The 21914-nt window shown below is 34.1% G+C and overlaps 1 protein-coding gene across 1 annotated transcript in view; it reads left to right on the forward strand.

Annotated features, from left to right (window-relative positions):
- The window catches only part of LOC150093629 (pyruvate dehydrogenase (acetyl-transferring) kinase isozyme 3, mitochondrial-like), a 149807-nt gene that overhangs the window by 95191 nt on the left and 32702 nt on the right, over positions 1–21914 (forward strand). The window contains exons 7-8 of the mRNA XM_090412654.1: positions 1789–1865; positions 5697–5795. Of these exons, the coding sequence (XP_090268780.1) occupies positions 1789–1865; positions 5697–5795 (176 nt within the window). The remainder of the gene's footprint in view (positions 1–1788; positions 1866–5696; positions 5796–21914) is intronic.

Consider the following 21914-nt stretch of genomic DNA (forward strand, 5'->3'; position numbering starts at 1 on the left):
GTCTAATAAGATGTTATATTTTTTAAGATCTGCACGTAATGCGAACCTCTAACTTTAGACCATAAATTTTAGCCCATAAATTTTTTGCACTATACGCGATAATATACGGGTATTTAAAAAAAATAAAAAAAAAACTACCCATTTTTAAAACCTCTTGAAATTACCTTTAAATAATACTGATATATTGGCAAGCTTTGGCATCACCTCATTGTTTACCTATATTCCCTTGAATATAGGTAAACAAAGACACCTTAACATTCTTAAAAAACATTTTTCCTTCTGATATCTTAGATCTCTTTTCTTTTGCCATCAATTCTGGTTATTTTTCTTGGAGGAAAAAAATTTTCAAACAGGAAACTGCTATGGATGCCACCACCTCACCCCACTTGCCAATTTTTGCATGGAAAATTTTGAAAAATGAGCCATAGGCTCAGTCCCTCAAAACTTCTATTATGGCTGTGATATGTAGGTGATGTGTTCTCTATTTGACTTCATTGCCCAGACCCATCCTTCCTTTGTCACCTCAAAGTCTACATTCAAGAATCCAGTTTATGGTAGAAAAGGAAAATAACAGTAGTTAACCCATCCTTAGATACCTGAGTTACGTGCCTTCTGAATGGTAACCTTGCCTTCACTGTATATAGAAAATTCACTCATACAGGCAGATATATTCACAAACTTTTCCATCATCACCATTAACAATATGACATCATTTTAACTCTTACTAGTAGAGCCTACCAATCTTTCTTCCAGTGGAACTCAATCATATACACAATACCTTCCTATTCAATGGCTGTGGTTCTTACAAAATTTAAAAAATAAAATAAATCCTTCCCTAATCCTTGGCCACCTCTTCAGTTCTACCAAAGATCAGCTTCATCCTCTCTCTCACAGCGACTGGAGTATATAAGGTATCCTGTTCCTGTAAGTTGGCATACTTCAGACAGACAGTAGATCAGCCCACCATCCATTTAGATGATTACAAAACTTACATTGGCAATCACGACTATGGTCAATCTGATTTTTGCAGATCACGTATTGGATACCACTCATAGGACCTAGAAAAAACCACCATGCTCCACAGTAAATTTAAAAAAGAAAGACTGTTGATGGAATCTGCAACGGCACTTGGAAATCAACCGAATGTAAACAAATATGGTTGCAAGAAACTTCCCAAAATTTGGAAAACATTAAGCTTCAGGGATCCCAGTTTACAACCTAGGCCTCTTACAAATGTCCCTGAAGGATGCACCACCTAGATAGGATAACCTAAATCATATCCATGTGTTTCATTCAGTATTGTGTGTGTGTGTGTGTGTGTGTGTGTGTGTGTGTGTGTGTGTGTGTGTGTGTGTGTGTGTGTGTGTGTGTGTGTGTTACAAATGTTAGTTGTACTTCCTGAAGATGACTCGGTGACTGAGTGAAATATTGGAAGCATTAAGAATTTCTTAGTTCTGTTGATACTCTATTAAACTTCCAACATGATGTCAGATTGCAGCCACATCATGTACATAGCAGAGCCAAACTTGGTTTGTGTGCAGTACCACACTAAGTTGGCTTTGCTATGCTCATTGTACATGTCGTATCTAACTCATTTCATGTTAGCTCATTTCCAGCAAACTCTAGATATGAGCTAACAACATATCCTATACAAGAATTTATTTATGTAACATACTCAACAATTTTTATAGCTAAAAATGTTTCCAGGAGTTATTTATTCAATGCATTATATCTTGTTCTTTTAATTTAATTTACTGCACTAATATTAATTGATATTTTTCTTGCTAGCTATTGAACCAAACAGATCTATATCTCTTGTGTACATTCCGTCACACCTGTATCACATATTGTTTGAGTTATTCAAGGTGAGCAGTACCACATTTTATTTTGAAAGGGTTTGTTGAAAAAAAAAAAGTATTTTATATTAATGCGTAATTTGTATACATGCAATTGATGGTATATTTCTGAAGTTGATCTCAGAAAATTGCTGTTTAACTTTTCAGGTGAGGAATATTTTTAGACTTTTGTGTCTAGCTATACTATTATTACAAAAGTATCAGCAAGTATTTAGTATACCCTGTTTTTATTTGTTAGTTTATTATTATTATTAAGCCCACACATTGAGAGGTCACAAGACCTGTACCCCCCCAATAGTGCTTTGTGAGTAAGGAGAAAGAAAGAATATTAAGAAGCTTCTTGTAAGGCTGGTGGGTGGGAGGGTATTTATTAGAGAGTGAAAAAAAAAAAAACAATATGGGAAACACTATTTCAAAGAACTGAGATAGATGGAATGAACGAAGAAAATGACAGATTGGTTTCATATGTTTTGAATTAAATGCACATGGATGTTGAGCAGTGGCCTGCACTTGCAATTAGAGGAATGGTAATGGCCAGTTTATTGGAGCAACTTCCATGGAAGTGGCTATTTTAATTAGAAAAAAAGAAAAGCAGAAACAGAGTGTCTTTGAGAAAGTGATTGGAGGGAGTCTGAGAGAGAGTGGTCATTTATTATGTACGCTGTTGACAAAAGTATTTGGACACCTCATGTTCCATTCATATTTCGGATCCTGCCACATGCAGATATTCAGGGAGTGTCTGCGTAAGTTTGGTAACATCAGTGGCTTTTCTCTCTGTGACATTGCTACCCGTCTCAGTATACTGAAATCCACCCATTGCTTATGTCATTTGTAGATTGACAGTTGGTAGTGCTACCACAGTAGGAAAACCCCGGGAGGCCACCAGCACTCAGTGACCAAGATTGCCAAGCTCTGTCTCAGAATTCCACATTTTGAGTATCCCACACGTCATCAGTGGTGGATCTTGCAGTCAACCCAGAAAATGCTGTAGGGACATCTGTCAGTACTAAACTGTATACAGAGAGTTGCATAGCTTTAGGTTACAACAGCAGAGCCACTATCTCTCTCTCTCTGTGTCTGTCTCTGTGTGTGTGAGAGAGAGAGAGAGAGAGATGAGTGTTTTGCTCTTGGAAACTTACATTTATTTATCTTGCAAAACAGGCAGACTTACCAGAGTATTCATGCAGTGACATACACTTGAGATAGGATTAACTATATATCATTACCAAAAATTAAGTTTATTAAAAGCCAAGTTACTTGTCCATAAAGCTATTCATCTTTAATTTTCAAGGGAGATGGAATGGTGTTCTTTAAGATAACTCCATTATAAAAAATAAAAAAAAAATAAAAAAATAAAAAAAAATCTGGTGGTGAAAAGGCAGGTAATTTTGGGAACCAAATTATCTGATTTTCTTCACCTGTAACATTGAAAGTTCAGAGAAACAGTTTAGGGCCATTTTTGTTCACATAAGTGTAGCAGTGATCTAGTCACTGTTATGTTGAAACCTGATAACTAACCTCATACCTAACAAATTGATTAAACTGCAAATCATCATCTACTGATGATGATGATGATGATCTCCATTATACACTTTCTTGAAAGAAATTAAGCATCATAAGCAGGATTTTTGTTTGGCATAACACATTTTATTGGGAACATTTGTGGTCTCAAAACTCCCATAAATATTCTGGTTGTTTTCTTCATAGTCATTTAAATGAAGCCATATACTTCATCAGGTGCCAACACTATTATTGTTATAAATAAAGCTTTTAAGCCAGTAACAGTAGTGGAGCGTTTTTTGTATTTTATGTGCACTGCATGATTTGTTTTCTCAGCATTTTAAGGATGGATGGGGGGGGGGGGAATTGAAATAAATCACACTTCCAGAAACAGGATAAGGAGCACAAGCACCTTATGCTGTTCGTAGTAACCACTGTGTGGCTATGGTTGTTGCAGGTTATTTTAGCACAACATGAATGATTTATTTTTAATTCTTATTGGCCTTCCATCAGGAGACTTAAGATCATTCAGGGTGGCAATAGCATAAATTCTATAAATCTTCTAGAAAACAATGGAACATTAACTTAACAATGGAAATTCTTTGCTTCAGATTGCTTTTATTATAATCCTATACTGAACTGTGTTATAACAAAAGACAGATGCAGTTTACTTGAATGCTAAGATCAACTGGTTTTCTTGGGATACAAATGATTTTGCATACTCTGAGCCAACTCAGTTTCATACATGATCATACAGAGATTAGGGTTGCAATCTAAAATGGATAAAAGGAAATTTCACCTATGACACAGTACTAAACCATACAGTGAAAAGTGAATACAAAGATGGTGGTAATGTAAAATGGGGACTTATTTCACTAAATTTAGTCTTCTTGATAATTTTGAGATGTAAAGTAAAAAATTCCCTTATCCACATTAAATAAATTGGGTGTGCATGGGGGGGGGTACAGTAAAACCTCGATATAATGGACTAATCCGGGCAAGGGGGGGTTGTCCGTTAAATCCGAAAGCCTGTTATATAATAAAGTAGATTTTCCAAATGCATCAGCTGGCATGCGTTAAAACTGCCGCAGAAAGTCACGCCACACAACAAAAGAACCAATTACAGTGCGATTGGTGTGATCACGTGCTAATCATTCGCCGAACATGTTTTATGAGCGGTGACTCATTTATGTCGGCTAAATTACTACAGTGTTTTTCCAACATATGATGGCCTATCGCCAAAATTTGTTAAAAATAACAGGAAATTAATAACAAAAAACAATCTGTTAATTTAATTATAAGCAAATCTTGGTTAAAAGCATTTTAAAATTAACAGGGTGTTAATTTTCACAATGTGACATATGGACTGGAAATTTTGTCTGTTAAATTGAGGTCCATAAAATCAAGGGTTTACTGTAGTTCCTTATATGGAACTTAAATACACTTGTAAGAGTCTCTGTAGCTAAGTCAGTTTCAGCAGTGTCCTATGTCTGGAAAGACCACCTGGGTTGACCCTCTTCTAGAATTTGAAGAACTTTTATCAGGACTCTTCAGTTAAAGGTGAGTTATCCAGTCTCATTTGCCTGTTTTCCTGCTGCAAAACAGACAAACCAGCCAGAAGAATGCAAGTATTTGACAGCCATAATGTTCTGCAGATAGGATTAATCACCCTATCAGAGCATTATCAGATTTCAGAAATGCCTACTATATTGGCATTTCTGAAATCTGATAATGCTGTAACAGGCCTTTTAGTCTAACGTGCAAAGGAAATTGGATGCATTAAGCATTGAACTGTCATGATATTGCAACTCACATGCACCTTATCCTGTTTTTTTAACACTGAAATTTTATCTTATTATGAATCAAATAAAATTGTATTTTATTGTATTATGAATATAAACTAGAACTTTAAAACATCATGATCCTGAAATATCCTAAGCTTCAGCTTTCATGCACTTTTTTAAGCTAAACTCCTGATCTTATATTTAGAACTTTAAAACCAACCTGACTGATGTTAAAGTTACATGGTTGTGTGTTAAGCAAAATAGTGGTTTTTTTGTTAGTCATTATACCTGTTAGTTTCAGTCTAAAAGTCAAAATAGGCAACTATATGAAGTGCTAGAAGATTGGTTTTAACTTAAGAGTTTGATTTCCCTTTTGGTAATGCTCCATTAATCAAAACAACGTGCCTTATTAAAATTTTAAAAAATAAAGCTTTTAAAAGTTATTTTAAGAGTGATATAAGCATTTTGTTAATTAACACTGAATATGAAGTTTATAAGTGAAAAGAGTTTTGCTTATAAAAAAATTTTCTAAAATTGATAAATGAAAATTTTTCAGAATGCAATGCGTGCAGTAGTTGAATATCATGGAACTGACAGTGAATATCCTCCAATTCACGTATTAGTGGTTAAAGGCAAAGAGGATCTGACAATTAAGGTTTGTTTTTTTTTTTTTTTACTTTCTTAGAAAGTAGTTCTATTTTCTAAAAATATCTCAGTAATAAATCTTTTCCATAAACTTCTAATTTTCTTTGAATCAATAGTCACTCCATTTGATTATTCAGTTCTTTTTCTGTTACAATTCAAATTGTAACAGGAAAAGAACCATTGTCCTAATATGACAGTGTCCTATGTCTGGAAAGACCTGGGTTAGAATCTCTTCTAGAATTTGAAGAACTTTTATCAGGACTCTTCAGTTAAAGGTGAGTTATCCAGTCTCATTTGCCTGTTTCCTGCTGCAAAACAGACAAACCAGCCAGAAGAATGCAAGTACTAGGGCCAGATAACCATGAAATTAATTTGGAGAAGTCAAGCTGTTTGGTCTCACAACTGTCTTCCAGATCTTTGCAAATTAATGCAGCCATACTTCTCGAGGTTGGGAGATTGCTTCCTAACTGATGCTGATTATAAAAATAATCTCTCAGATCTATAAATATTTCTATGTAACACAATATCTTCTTCCATTTAATCCTGTGCAAAGGAATATCCAGAGCATGGTCTGCTGGCCCTGACTTCCTGTATAGATGATTGTGGATGTAATTTTTGTGTTCTTCGGGGCAGATGTTAATCACTGTCCAAAATAGGCTAAACTGCAGGTGCAAGGAGTTTTATACAGTCCAGGATGTGCAAGAAGATGCTGATGCTTAGGAGAATGGATGACGGTAGCTAGCAGTATAATTGAAAGTGGCATGGAAATTATGCTGATGTGCCCTGAATATAAGGGATGAGAATGGTTTTGGTGTGATCTTGTATATTTGGTCACAGGAGGAATAGGAGTGGATGCAGTGTTTTATCTGTTTTATTGGAATTTTAGCCATTGGATAAAAAGCATTGCCAAGATATGTTAGCTCACTTTCAAGGACTGTATGATTTGAACAAATAGCCATGACTGTGTAGGTGTTTTGAGGGTGACATACTGTTGAGATGGGGTGGTGTGATTGCTGTAAGTACCTTTCCTTATGTGTGAGTTTTCTATAAATGGAAAAGAATAATGCAGCATTAGTTCATTGTGGTTCTAGAAAGGTTAAAAATTGTTACTTTATCTGTTTTGAAGTTTAAAAATGTGTATGTAGTCAACAAATAGATAGCAAATACATGATCTACATAGTATAGCCAAACTATTGGTGTTTTAGTGTAGCTTTGTTGGCTGCTTGGTTTTCAAAATGTTCCATATAGAAAGTGACTAGTGGTAGTAGCGTGAGGTAGAGTGGGGAACCCATTGCATCTGAATAATTCAGATATATCAGAGAGGAAATGTGGTTTAATAAAGTCAAAGGACTCTGTCAAAGGTACATTAAATAAAAAAATCATTTAAAGCAAGTAAAAGTAAAATGTAAAAATGTCTAAAAAATAACAAGCTACTTATAATAATAGTTGAAAAGTATAAGTCATTCAAAGCATTACAAATAAGGTGAAATAATCTGATACTGTATAACGGTTATGAAAGCCAATCAGGTTGGTTGTGCTATGTACACAGACTTATTAGATGAGAAATATATACTGCTTTACTAATTGAGGATTGCATTAGATAGGGCTAGATAGTAAGAATAACTTATGTATAAAGGCTTCACATCCATTCTTGGTAAAAAAATACTTTAGCTTGACAAACATGTAATTCATACTAGCAGGTTATAATTTGTTTTGACACAGGCGAAGTGGTATAAATTGCAAGCTAACTGTTGCAATAAATACAACAATGTTGACTTCTCCACACACGCCGCATGAATGTGTTTTCCTTTTTTAGAAAATTATTAGAATTCAAAAGAGTACCTTCTCTTGCAAAACAATTTTGGCTAAAAATTGTTTTGCAAACTAAAACTCATAAAGAGTTGTAAAGCTAGAAGAAGTTAGTATTTATTTAGTATTTATTACAAACATCAAGATGAGTAAAGCTAAATATCAACTGATGTTTGATCTCTAGAGTAGGATTTCTTGAGTGTTTAATCCTAAGGCCATCTACAGACTAATGCAGGTTTTTCTTTAACCTTTTGTGGGTGGGAGTCACGTAAGTCATATTCTATAACTACATACCATACCATAAAATCCTGTAATAGAGGGAGGAACCTCATGAGGTTTACTACAAAATTAGAGTTCAGTGGATTTGAAGAAAAGATGTGATGTTGTAAATGGGAGGGGAGGGGGGTTATCTCTTATATCTATATCTGTATACCTTATTATTTTGCTTATATCTCTATTTATCTCTTTAAGCTATACTGCCTTCTTATTTCTTGAACACCAGAAAATTTATTTGATAAGCTGTGCCACTGATGTCTCTTTTCTAGCAATAAGAAGTGGTAAGTGTGTCCAGTAGTTTTCCCATTATATTCAAATTACTCCTGATTAATTAATGTCTGCAGTCGTGGTCTACTATCTATCCTTTACTATACTTTCTCCTGGGTTCCTGCTAATAGGCTCTAATATATTTTCGGAACAGTGCATCAAAAAATTAAGTATCAGTCAACACTCTATTAACATTTAAACAACACATTTATTTACATAAAACAATTTACACTATTATTCCATTAAAGAAAGATTTGCTTAGTTTAACTTTACATAAAACAATTATGTTAAAATGCACTTTCAATTCATGAAAATCATGTCACATAAATAACCACTCTCCTCCGATATTGAATTACTAAGCAATTGTACCATTAACAAACAGTCACTTCTTTACTATTATACACATAAGAATATCATTACATATAAAAGTTCAATCCTTCAGATACCAAGATAATACTCTAGGCAAATGCACTATTAACAAACTGTTACTCTCTAATTGTTACACACATAATCTTCTATTACTTATTAAACATTTAAATCCAACCATTAACTCTGTTCAAATTCAGCAGCCTAATCTTAACAGTCCACTATTAGAGTTCTTCTGTAATTCACAAAAATGCGAAGAAAAAAAATCAAACTCGCTTTAGGGCTGCCACCTGCTGCGTGTACTTATTTCCTGGCTCCGAATTTGGAATCCTGTCCTTTTCCTCCCATGTCAGGTTTTCTCTCTTTTTGCACCGGCAATAGATTTTCTGATGCTTCTAGGACACTGTCCTCGCAGCACATCGGGCGAAGATTATCGGCTTGAGGAGTACTTACGTTGGACTAACAGAGCAATTCCTTCCCACTCGAAAATTTCCTCTCTCCAGACGACAGCTCCCCGCAAAGGTTTGACATCAAATCAATGCTTTGCCTGGCGGATCAGTTTCTTTCATCCTTCTTTCAGGCCACTGGTATGACCTCCTGAAGTCGTGTCCTCGATGGCTTACATCCGACGAACAACCGCTGGGATATTGGTGACGACCTACAGGTAACCGATGGCGACCTGTGGATAACCAATGATGACCTATGGATATCCAATCCTCAATCTTCTGGCCAACACCTTTTATTCACCTTCTTTCGGATCCCTGCACGAAGACATCAGACCCCGAATATTTCTGTGCGATCCCTTGTTTTTTCCTTGACACTGACCCTTTCTTTGATCTTCTTCTACACTCTTTTAATCCTATTTGTTTCAGGCAGCGGAAGTGCATCTGAAGTTTGTCAGTCCGTCTGACACTGACCTTGAGTGTTTACAAGTGGAATTCACAAACAACTTTCACATATCCTTATAAGGAGCTAATATAAAAAGTTTTCTGGTGGCAAGGTATTGCCTTTGTGTAATACAATCTAGAATTTTCCTGTTTAGGGCAGTAAGTACAGACAGTCCCTATGGGATTATTTACATTAACAAACTGTTTTAACTATATACAGATCATCATTATCATCATCATGCGTATCAAGGATTTAGGCCTAGCATGGCCTGTTCCGGCCTTAGAAGTCATCGTTAAAGAGGACGTCCTAGTTTTCTTTTTCCTAATGGCTTGTACTTTAAGGCTTGTTTTGGTAATCTTTCTGTTTTCATTTTTTGAACGTGTTCCATCCATTATTTTTTTCTTTTTTCTTTCATAATTTCTTTGTTTCTTTTGTGATCAAATAGGGTATACTTTGCAGTTTTTCTCATCAACTTCATTTCTGCTGTGATTAATCTTTATCTTTTTGTTTTATTGTCCAGATTTCGCTTCCATACATTAAGACTGGTAGGGCTAATGTATTGTATACTTTTAGTCTGGTTTGTTTTTGAACTAGGTTTGGTTTAAATATAGAGTTAATTACACCTGTTATTTTTAAATATTTTGCAATTTTTAGGTTATATCTTTTTCATTTTCATATGTGATCATACATCCTAGGTAGTTAAATGAATTCACCTGTTCTAAGATCTTGTTATCTATTACTATTTTAGTTTTTGCTGGATCTTGTCCTTTAAAGGCCATAGTTTTTGATTTTTCTGTTAATATTATCATACCATAATCTTTGGATATCTCATTTAGATCTAAAATAGTTTTCTGTAAATTATCTTCAGAATTTGTAATTATTATTTGGTCGTCGGCAAAGAGGAGAGTGTTTAAGTTTACTGTAGGAGAAAGTTTAATTCCTTGATGTAAATTTTTATTCCATTTTATTATTTCATTTAAGTAGATATTAAAAAGAATTGCTGAGAGGGCACGTCCCTATCGGACCCCTTGGTTTATCTCTCTTGTATATGATAGCTCGTGATTTAATCTTATTTGTATTTGATTATTTTCATATATATTTGTGATAGCTTTTAGGATATTATTTGGTATTTGTCTTTCTTTTAATATGTTAAATAATGTTTCTTTTAACTTTGTCAAATGCTTTTTCAAAGTCAATAAATGCAATATGTGTTTCTAAATTGTATTCTCTTCTTTTCTCTATTATTAATTTTAGGCAAAAGGCTGGGTCTATACATCATTGTCCTTTTCTAAATCCATTCTGTACTTCTAGAATAAAGTTTTCGGAATATTTCATTAGTTTGCTATTTAAGATTCTGTAACAGGAATTTAGTATACTGATACCTCTATAATTTTTAGGGTCATCTCTATTACCTTTTTTAAAGATAGGAATCACAATTGCTTTTTTCCATTCTATTTGGGAGGCGGGTATCGGTTGAATAAATTTTATTTAAAAATAATAAGAGTCTTTCTTTGAATCTTGTTCCTGCGTATTTATATAGTTCTGAACCTAGCTTATCTTCTGCAGGTGATTTTCCGTTTCTTGTTTCTTTCAGGCTGATTTCTAATTCTTTAGTTATTTCCTTTTCATTTTTGTTAATTGTTTCCCAGTTGTCTTTTTTAAAATATTCGTCTGTCCACAATTCTGTGTTTAATTTTATGTTTTCTTTGGTATCTTATTTAAGTATTTCAAAATCTTATATACATTGACTCTTATTTTATATAAATCATGTTCTAAATTAGAAACAAATTTGTCCATGATTCTCTGTCCTTTTCTGATTTCTCTTTTAGCTATGGCTCTTATTCTTTTATATTCTATTTCATCTTCTAATCTTTTACTGCTTAACCATTTGAGATAGGCTTCTTTTTTCTTTTTGATGATTGTATCATCCCAGATCTTCAGTTTTTTCCTTTTATTGAATTTTTTGGTCTTTCTTAATCTTTCATTTACTGCTGCATTTAGTATCGTTTTTATATTAAGTCATTCTATTTCTATTTCTTCATTTTGTTTTATTTTGTCTAGATATTTGTTAATTCTTTGTTCATATAGCCATTGTACATTTGTGTAATTTAATAGTCTAGTTTGATAAACAAATGTTTCAATTTTTCTTTCTGTTCTTGTTACTTGTAGCCATTTAGGTGGTAATCTTAATTTTATTTTAACAAGGAAGTGGTCACTGCTTATTTCATATCCTCTGTGAACTCTTAACATCTACTGAAAATTTTGATGTCTTTTCATTTAGTATAAAGTAATCTAATATTGATTTCCATCCTCTTGCTGCCCAAGTATATTTATGTATGTCTTTATGTTTATAGAAGGAATTCATTATTTTTAGGTTATTATAAACTACAAATCAATCAATTTTTTACCATTCCTGTTTAGAGTATGTTCTCCATGTATTCCTATATTATTATTAATTTTCGTGTTTCTAATTCTTGCATTTAAGTCTCCTGCTAAAATTATGTAATCATTTTTATTTATTTTATTATATATGTTTTGTATCTGATTATAAAAATCAATATTATCCTGTTCTCTTCCTTCTTCTGGTGCATATAAATCAGTTATTGTTAAATAGCCTCTGTCTATTTTTATTCTAGCTTCTATTATTCTTTCATTTCATAATTTATAATGGTTTAATGTTTTGAAAGGGAGTTATGAATCCAAATCATGACTCCTGCTTGTGCTCTTTGGTCTCTGTCGACTCCACTGTATATCACATTAAAATTTTCGGTTCTCATAGTTCTTTTTTGTTTCAGTGATTACTGCTATTTTAAAATTTCTTTCATTTAATAGTTGGCCTAATTCTATTTCTTTATATGCTATTCCTCTTACATATACAGATTATTTTTATAACATCCTTACAGGGTTTGACTTCTGTAAAAATTGATCTAAGGCTTTCTGGCATTATTAAGCTACATCAAATTTTTACAATGTGATAGAGATGTTTAAGTTAGTGAGGGGATTTTATTAGATTAATACAGAGGAGAATATCAAAAAAGTAGAAGATAAGAGGAGACAAACCAGAAGCCATCCATGGAAGCCATGGAAGAGTTTGAACACCCTCCCATGATGAGTGACTCCATGGAGGTCATGATGATGGTAATAATGACTTTGGGAAGACCAAGTTTACAAGAGGTCTGCTAAAAGCTAGTTGTGAAAGGTGGGGGAGGGGGGCTATTCTACTTGAATGCCAGTGGTTGAGGGTATTTTTATTTTCTGAGAACCTGTTTTGTCCAGAAGCATGTTCCTCCTTGCATTATTACAAACTATTTCTTTGATCCCTGTGGGTTCATTATAGTTAGTCAACTGTTAATACTCTTTCATAGTGGTTATAACTGTGTGTACACACACACACACACACTGGATTTTTGTCCAGCTAAAGTAGAATTAATTATAATTACTGTATCTGCTATCCTTCTTCTTCCTTTTTTCCCTCTTTTACCTTGCGGTGTCGACGATTTTTCTATTCATTTAACTGCAAACATACTCAAGGATAGAGTGGTTAGCCCTATGCAGTGTATCCTATGTCTGTAGAAGTGTTGAGTTCTCAAGACCAGTTTGCTTGTGGGATGAAAAACCCCAGATAAACTGGGGACAAAAACCCTGCACTCCTTTTCAAGGAGTATCCTGGGTTCAATTCCTGGCTAACTTGGCTATGTTAGCCAGGAATCGAACCAAGGATACTCCTTTCCCAGGCATTTAGCTGCAAGGTGCATAGCCACTAAGCTAACCGCACAGACATCTGCTATCCTGGGTTGTTGAATAGATATGCAATTCACTCTTCATCCAGCAGGCTGTGTGTTTCAACTCCACTTGGAAAATATGTTTATAAATATTTTTAGGTGATATATGAATTTCATTTTGTTGTATGAAATCACCCCACTTATTGGGAGCATGAAGTAGCTTTGAAAATTTGATGTTTGGTTTCTGGAGTATGGCTTTGGAATTATCTAATACTTAGCTCACCCATAGTACTAGTACTAAAGCATTGATTGTTTACAACTATTTATGCATGGGATTGATTAAAAAAAAATGGCATTGTTGTTTCTAACATTGAAATTTATGTTTTGTGCTTCTGCTGCTTCTTGACACAATGCAAATGAGCATTTTATGTTCTAGGATAACCTACTCACTGATGAGAATAAAACATTTCACTGTAGTGACATTCTTTGAACTTTATGCCAAACAAGGTACTTTTCGCTCTCCATAAGCAGATTCTACAGACAAATTTGGAGAAACCTGGGCAGCTGTCCCAGTTAGCACAAAAACTTAGGTTGTGAAAATTTGCAAACATAAAATTAATGACAATTTTTTGTTCATTCTCCTAGCCAAGTCATTCCCCACCTTCCTGTGGCATTTCTTGTTTTCACAAATGCGGGGCCTTTGGTGAGGTGAGTATGCCACCTTAAAAGCATACCTGCCCTAGTTTGAGGAAATGGCAGCTAGACCTCTAGGTAGTAGATGTCTTGCTTGGTGAAACACCACTGCTCTGCTCTCTAGAGGTGTGAAGTGTCCTTTGCCATGTTTCATCTCTAGAACAGGGTTTGCTAACATCCTCCTTTCTTTTTTCTTCATAGATGCAGTGCAGGTGAGGGCCTTCCTGTTTATGCTTTCCACATTCAAATCTTTTAACTAGGGAGCCAGTACCTCCTCCATTCAAGGTACAGCTATAAAAGGGTTTCCACAAGTTGGCTGCCAGATAATACACAGAACAGAATCTGTTAACTCTTCTGGAGGTTTACCGGTCAGCTGGTGAATAATCCTGCTGCTACTTTCTTTTCCAGGTTGTGTCTGGAGGCAGTTTAAGTACTCTAAGGCAGTGATTATTGCCTCTGTTCTTTTGATTCTAGCATCATCTCTTGATCTAATAACAGAAATTATTTTCTCTGGGATGAGTGCATCCCCCCCCACTCCACTCAAAATCCTTGACCCTTTCCAATCCTTGGTTCTCTAGTAATTGTTCCAAAGCTGTCCATGCCAGAAATGGCTACAGTCAAAAACTTCAGTCTTGCATGTAATAACTACAAATATATATATATATATATATATATATATATATATATATATATGATCATAGACTTTTACTCGGTTGTTGTGATACATTTTAAAAACATAGATGTAATGACTTAAAAAACCGAGATAACTTATAAAGATTTTAGTGAGAATAATACAACTAGTTTCGACTTATAACAGCCTTCCTCAGGTATTCATAAAGGAAAAGAATAGTAATAAACATTGAAGTATCTAAAAAAAAAAAAAAAAGAAACTGGAAATTACAGGTAAAAATTGCCACACATAATTGATACGTAAAAAACGTATTTTTTCAAGTTGTTCTAACAGGGTAATTCTTTCCTCAGCGAAAGAATTTCAGACAAAACGTTGTTTAGCTTTTTTGTTCAGCACTAAAAGATCTTTAACTCAAAAACTTGAAGAAATTATGGATAATGTAAACTTACATGATTTTATCATTAACAGTGAAGCACAAGCCACATGAATACAAAACAAGAATAAATATACTCTTATCAAGAAATTTAATAATCTAAAAAGGATACAAAACAGATCTGATCATAGTGAAGCCCGTATTAATCCTGAAAAAGTTGTAGTGAACAAATCTTCTCATATTTTAACGGATTCGGAAACAGATATTCTAAGCATAGGTCTCAATTTCATTCCCTCACCAAAATTTATCCCTAAAGAATCTCTTCTTACAAAAATAGAAAAGGCAAGTTCACTCATTCCTAATCATTTGGCAAAACTTCTTTGTATTGAATCGATTTTCATTATCAATAATGCTAAACCTCCAACAGATAATATTTCTCTGGCTGAAAGACAAGCCCTAAAAAATCTAAAACAGAACAGTAACATTATTATTTTACCTGCGGATAAAGGCAATTCCATGGTCATCCTCAACTCTGAAGATTACCACAACAAAATGCTTCAATTACTTGAAGATAATTTGACATATTCAATTGTTCAGGAAGAGCCTACAAGAGAATTACAAAACCGTACAAACAACTTGTTAAAGACTACGAGTGAACTTACTCATAATGTTTGCCTCTCTTTACACTCTCTACATCCTCTTATCCCACTCATCTATGGAGTTCCCAAAATGCATAAAGAAAACATCCCTCTTTGCCCAATTGTGGAAGGAATTGACTCACCTATGTATAAACTTTCTAAATATCTAGCAAAGTACCTCAAGTGTTTCTCCAATAAATCTTCATCTTTCATCAAAAACACCACAGATTTTGTTTCTCATATAAAAGATATTCCCATCAATGAAAATGACATTCTAGCAAGTTTTGACATTATATCTTTATTTACTAACGTTCCTACAGATGAGGTACTTACATTACTAAAGGACAAATTATCCAAAAAAATGTTTGCTTTATTAAAACATTGCATTCATTCTAGTTACTTCAGATATCAGGACTCCGTTTACCAACAAAAACAAGGCCTGGCAATGGACAATCCTTTGTCCCCAGTTCTAGCTAACATCTTCTTTGAAGATTTTGAAACGAAAGTCATATCTTCCTTCTCATTTAAAGCTACAGTTTGGAAACGATATGTTGATGATATTTTCATTATTTGGAATCATGGGCACATCTCTCATAGATTTTCTTCATCATTTAAACATCCAACATCCTAATATAAAATTTACTGCTGATCTAGAAAATAATAACTCCTTACCTTTCCTGGATGTCATGCTTACACGATGCTCTGAAAGATTAAAAATCTCTATATACAGAAAACCTACTCATACCAATAGATATCTGCATAATCTTTCTCATCATTTTCCACCACAAAAACTTGGAACTATATCTATCTTAGGACACAGAGCATGCTCTCTCTTGAATGAACCAGATGAACTACAAAAAGAAATAAATCACCTCACTCTTATCTTTAAACAAAATGGATACTCTGAAAAAACGATTAAGAAATTTCTTCTGGATCCTCCTAGGCAGTGCACAACAGAAACTATTAATTTTAAAGCTAGCATCTCCATTCCATACATTAACACAGTTTCTAAAAAATTAGCTAAAGTCCTTAAAAAATACAATATCAGGACGTTCTTCACCACACTTCCTAAAATCCGTTCTCTAATCAGCCATCCAAAGCCTACTCATCACAACCTAAAATAGCCAGGTGTATATAAATTATGGTGCGATTGCAATATCCCTTATTTTGGACAAACTAACAAATCTATTGAACAACGTCTAGAAGAGCATAAGAGAGACATCTCTTACAAAAGATCTCATGCAACTGCGTTATCCAGTCATGTTCTTTTTTCAAATAATCATTTGAAAAAAGAACATAATTTTTCAAAAAAAGGGAAATCCTGCTGAAATCCTGTCCACTTAAACAACAATTTGAGTTATAACATCCCAGATAGCCATGCTGTAGTTATTCAATATTGGCGTTCACGTGAGCCTGCATGCACACTTGCAATAAACAATGGCACGCCTGTTAGAACAACTTGAAAAAATACGTTTTTTATGTATCAATTATGTGTGGCAATTTTTACCTGTAATTTCCAGTTTTTTTTTTTTTAGATACTTCAATGTTTATTACTATTCTTTTCCTTTATGAATACTTGAGGAAGGCTGTTATAAGCCAAAAACTAGTTGTATTATTCTCATTAAAATCTTTATAAGTTATCTCAGTTTTTTAGGTCATTAAATCTGTTTTTAAAAAATATATATTTATAATAATAATAATAATACATAAATAAAAATAAAATAAATCCAAAGTAACTGTGAGTCCAAATGCACTATGCTTGTCTACTGTCCTTCCTTTTTTTTTTCATCACTTATATCCTGATGGGGTTGCCTAAGGATCAAAACCGATTAACTGGGAGGAGACCTCCACATCGCCTTTCAGGAATGTGGAGAACTAACTTAATGTCAAGTCCTCACCTGCACGTGGTGCACTCTGTTAGTAGGTATCTATTGGGTACTGAACAAATGAGGATGGGCTGGCAATTTGAGATTTAACTGACGAAATTGTACTCTCTATTGGCTCAAACCACAAATAACACAATGGTGCAACATGATGATTTCATGCCGGCTGGGACATTGTCTAGTTAAACAAGACCCTCCCCTCCCAGGAAACCAGACGAAACAGTGAAAAGTCAGCTACTTGAACAGATTCTAGTTCACCATATAGAAAAATAATAAACCCAACATCAGAACTGAAGATAGGAACCATCAATATAAAGAGTATTAATCGAAAGGAAATCTAACTTGCAGAAGAATTAGAAAAGTACCTTGTGGACATAATTGTCATTGTTAAGAAGACGAAAACAGGTGAGATCTTACTAAATAAAAAAAAAAAAAATAGGATGTTATTTTCAGGCAATAATGATCAAGGAAAGGAAGGAGTAGCGATAGCATTCAACACCAAACATGAAGATAACCTTCTAGATTGGAAGGCAGTTTCAAGTAGAGTTATATGGGAAACTTCAAAATTGGGGGCATTGACAATGAAACTTATTTGTGCCTATGGTCTCACAGAAGGTTCTTCTGAGGAGAAAATGGAGGAATTTTTTGAGTCATTGGAACAGGCATCTGACATAAAGAAAAGTACTTGACATTATTAGCTTTCAGGAATGTGTTAGCAGAGCTAATCTCAGGTGGGCCATTTAAACAGAATGGGAAAGGAAAAGTTAGCTAAACAAGTGTTCTTTGCCAGGATGGCAGGAAAAAGACCCAGAGAAAGACACCAAAATGTAGGTTGATCAATACATTAAAAAGTGCTTTAGAACAGTGGTCTCCAAGTGGTACACGTACCCCAGGGGGCATGTGAGTTGATACGTGGGGGTACATCAAAAAAAGTTTTATATTGATAGGAAAAAAATTAAGTAATTAATTAAAGATAAAGAATATTACTTCATCAATTAAACATATATCTAATATAGACAAAGACATTATAAAGATCCTGTAAACTTAAATTTGCATGTAGCGCACATTGAGTGACTTTGCACACATAATCGTCCGTGGGAAAGCTGCCATGTTTTTTAAAACTAGGGAGTAAATCTCTTACTATTTATCATTGCCATTGTTTGTAGAGCATCCTAATGTTGACACACCCAACTAGAGAAAAAAAATTGCTTAGTTATCCTGCTATCTACAGATGACACCACAGTTGTATTAATTATTTGACTATTAGTAGTAAGTTTAACGATTTTTTAGTATATATTGTTTCAGTGCAATTCCAACGCCTTTTTGTGCTTACTTTTACGTTTACACTAGAAATAATGAATTAATATTATCAAAATTGCTTACATTTTTTAAAAGTGTTTGATATTATCAATAATAAATGAATTATATTTAAATTTTACAAATTAACCCTCACAAAATGGATAAATGGTTAAAAAAATTTCCTCTGAAGAAACTGTGAATTGAAGATAATTATGATAGTACTTCTACATCAGACGAACAACAAGGAAAAGATAGGATTGATTCTTCTATTCAAACAAGTTCGTTATCAGTCAAATTAAGTGATGAAAACATTAATCTAAAACTTAACAAAACCTTGTCCAAGAAAGTTCGAAATTATCAAGAAATCTACTTGAAATGGGGATTTACATCGACAATAGTCAACAATGAACCTCGCCCTACATGTGTATTGTGTCATGAGACGCTATGTAATGAAGTATGAAACCATCATTATTAGTAAGACACTTAAAAACTAAACATCCCGAACATGAACACAAATCTTTACAATTCTTTGAACGATGTTTGAAGACATGTAATTCTCAATCCAACAACTTAAAAAAATTCACTAAAATTAACGATAAATATTTGGAGCCATCTCTTGAGGTTTCATTCTTAATTGCAAAAGACCAAAAGCCACACACACCATTGGGGGAAACACTTGTACTCCGAACTGCCATAAAAATGGTAGAAATAATCCATGAAAAAGAATATGCAGATAAACTAAAATGTATTCCCTTATCAGCAAATACTATTGTTAAACGTATAGAAATCATTGCAGATAATTTAAAGAAGCAACTAAAACAAAAATGACTCAATGTGGGAAATTAGCTATATAGCTTGATGAAAGCATAGATGTTGCTAACATGTCTCAGTTATTGGTATTTACTAGATATTATTTTAATAATGAATTACACGAAGAACTACTTTTTTGTGAGGCACTTCAGGAAAGATGTACAGGGGAAGATATCTTCTCAACAGTAAATAACCTCTTTGTTAAAAACGATATTTTGTGGAAAAACTGTTTAAGCATAACTAGCAATGGAGCAGCTGCTTTAATTGGTACAAAGAAAGAATTCAAAGGAAAAGTAACCGAAATAGCACCACATGTCAAATTCATTCATTATATCCACAGGCAAGCTATTGCAGCAAAAAAAATGCAGCCTGATATACACAAAATACTGCAGGATGTTATCATTATAGTTAATATTGATACCATCCTGCATAATTTTATAAAAACGAGGCCTTGGAATAGTAAAATATTTACAGTACCATGTCAAGAGATGGGCAATAATCCACGAAAATCTTCTATACCACACGGAGGTTCGTTGGTTATCTCGAGGAAAAGTGCTTAAGAGAGTTGTAGAACTAAAAGATGAGTTACGCATTTTCCTACTTGATAAAGATAAGATAAGGAGTAGCCATAGTATTCAACACAAAATACGAGGCTAATCTTCTTGAATGGCAGTCAGTCTCAAGTAGAGTAATGTGGGCAAATATGAGAATGGGGAACTGGACAATGAGACTTATTTGTGCCTATGGTCCCACAGAAGGTTCTACTAAGGTAGAAGTGGAGGAATTTTTTGAGGCTTTAGAAAAAGCAACTGACACAATGAAAAAGGAAAAGTTGGTCCTTGTTGGGGATCTAAATAGTAGAGTAGGAAATGATTGTGAGACATACAAAAATATTTTGGGAAAATTTGGAGAAAAGAGCAAAGCTAATAATAATGGCAAATATCTGTTGGATTTCTGCTCAGGACATGGACTGGTTATTACTAACACCATGTTCCAACATAAAAATGTGCACAAATTCACATGGAGAGAAGAGGCTAGGAATAAGAAAAGTCTCATTGACTATGTTATTGTTGATAGTGATGTTTTCTCCCTGGTGCAGGACACCAGAGTGTACAGAGGATTTGAAATTGGAAGTGATCACTTTTTTGAAATTGGAAGTTAAAGAGGCAGTGAAGGAAAAGAAGAAAGCATATCAAAAGTTCCTGGCAAATAAGTCACCTTTTACTCTTACAGAATACAGAGACAAATGTAAGAAAGCTAAACAGTGTGTAAAACTAGCTAAACAAAAGTCATGGGAGGACTTTGGCAAGAATATAGAAAATAAATATCAAGAAGGTGGCAAAATATTCTGGAGGTTGTTGAAGAAGCTTAGGAATGGAGGAAAGAGTGCTGTAAAAGGAATTAGAGATGATAAAGGTGAAATGAAAACAGGAGAAAAAGATATCCTTGAAGTATGGAGTAATTACTTTGAAAAACTGCTAAATGAAACAAGCAGTGATGACAGCACAGTGATAAAAAAACACTGACCAGGCATGCAGTCAGGAATACATATCCATACTTGAAGTAGAAAAAGCCATCAAAGGCTTGAAATGTGGAAAGGCAGCAGGAGTAGATGATATTCGACCAGAAATGCTGAAGTATGGTGGTATAAGAGTCTTACAGTGGCTGCACTGCATAGTTCAGAAAGCCTGGACAGAGGGACGAATTCCCGATGATTGGAGTAGAGCTCTCATAGTACCCATATATAAAAAGGGAAATAAAACTGAATGTGAGAATTACAGAGGTATTTCCCTACTGAGTGTTCCTGGCAAGATCTATGCAAGTATACTTGAGAAACGGTTGAGAAGAATTGTGGAAGAAAAGCTTGGTGAAGAACAAGCTGGATTCAGGCCAAATAGAGGCTGTCAGGATCAGATCTTCACTTTACGACAAATAGTCGAGAAAGCATGGGAATATAACAAAGATCTGTATTTAAGTTTTGTAGATTTGGAAAAGGCATATGACAAGGTGCCAAGAGAGAAGCTATTCAATATGCTGCAGTTATATGGTGTCAATGGGGCATTATATCAAGCAATACTTAGTCTTTATTTGAGTTGTGAGTCAGCAGTTAGAATTGAAGGAAGTACAGGAAGATGGTTTAATGTTAAATCTGGTGTGAGACAAGGATGTACATTATCCCCTCTGTTATTCATTATCTATATGGATCACATTATGAAGGAATGTGGTATTAAACCTGATATCAAAATTGTAGATGTTAATGTCAGCTCTTTGCTTTATGCGGATGATGTTATACTTCTAAATAAATCCGCTACAAGTCTGCAAGATTCTCTGACTAAATTGAATAGCTGTTGTAATAGATATGGTATGAAGGTCAGCAATAAAAACACAAAGACAATGAAAATGGGCAGAATCATTGAAAATGTCAACTGTGTTGTGAATGGAGAACCTGTGGAACAAGTAAAACATTTCAGCTA

The sequence above is a fragment of the Typopeltis vanoorti genome, chromosome 23 (assembly GCF_054136105.1).
Source record: "Typopeltis vanoorti isolate ZY-2024b chromosome 23, IOZ_Tvanoo_1.0, whole genome shotgun sequence".
Taxonomy (NCBI): Eukaryota; Metazoa; Arthropoda; class Arachnida; order Uropygi; family Thelyphonidae; genus Typopeltis; species Typopeltis vanoorti.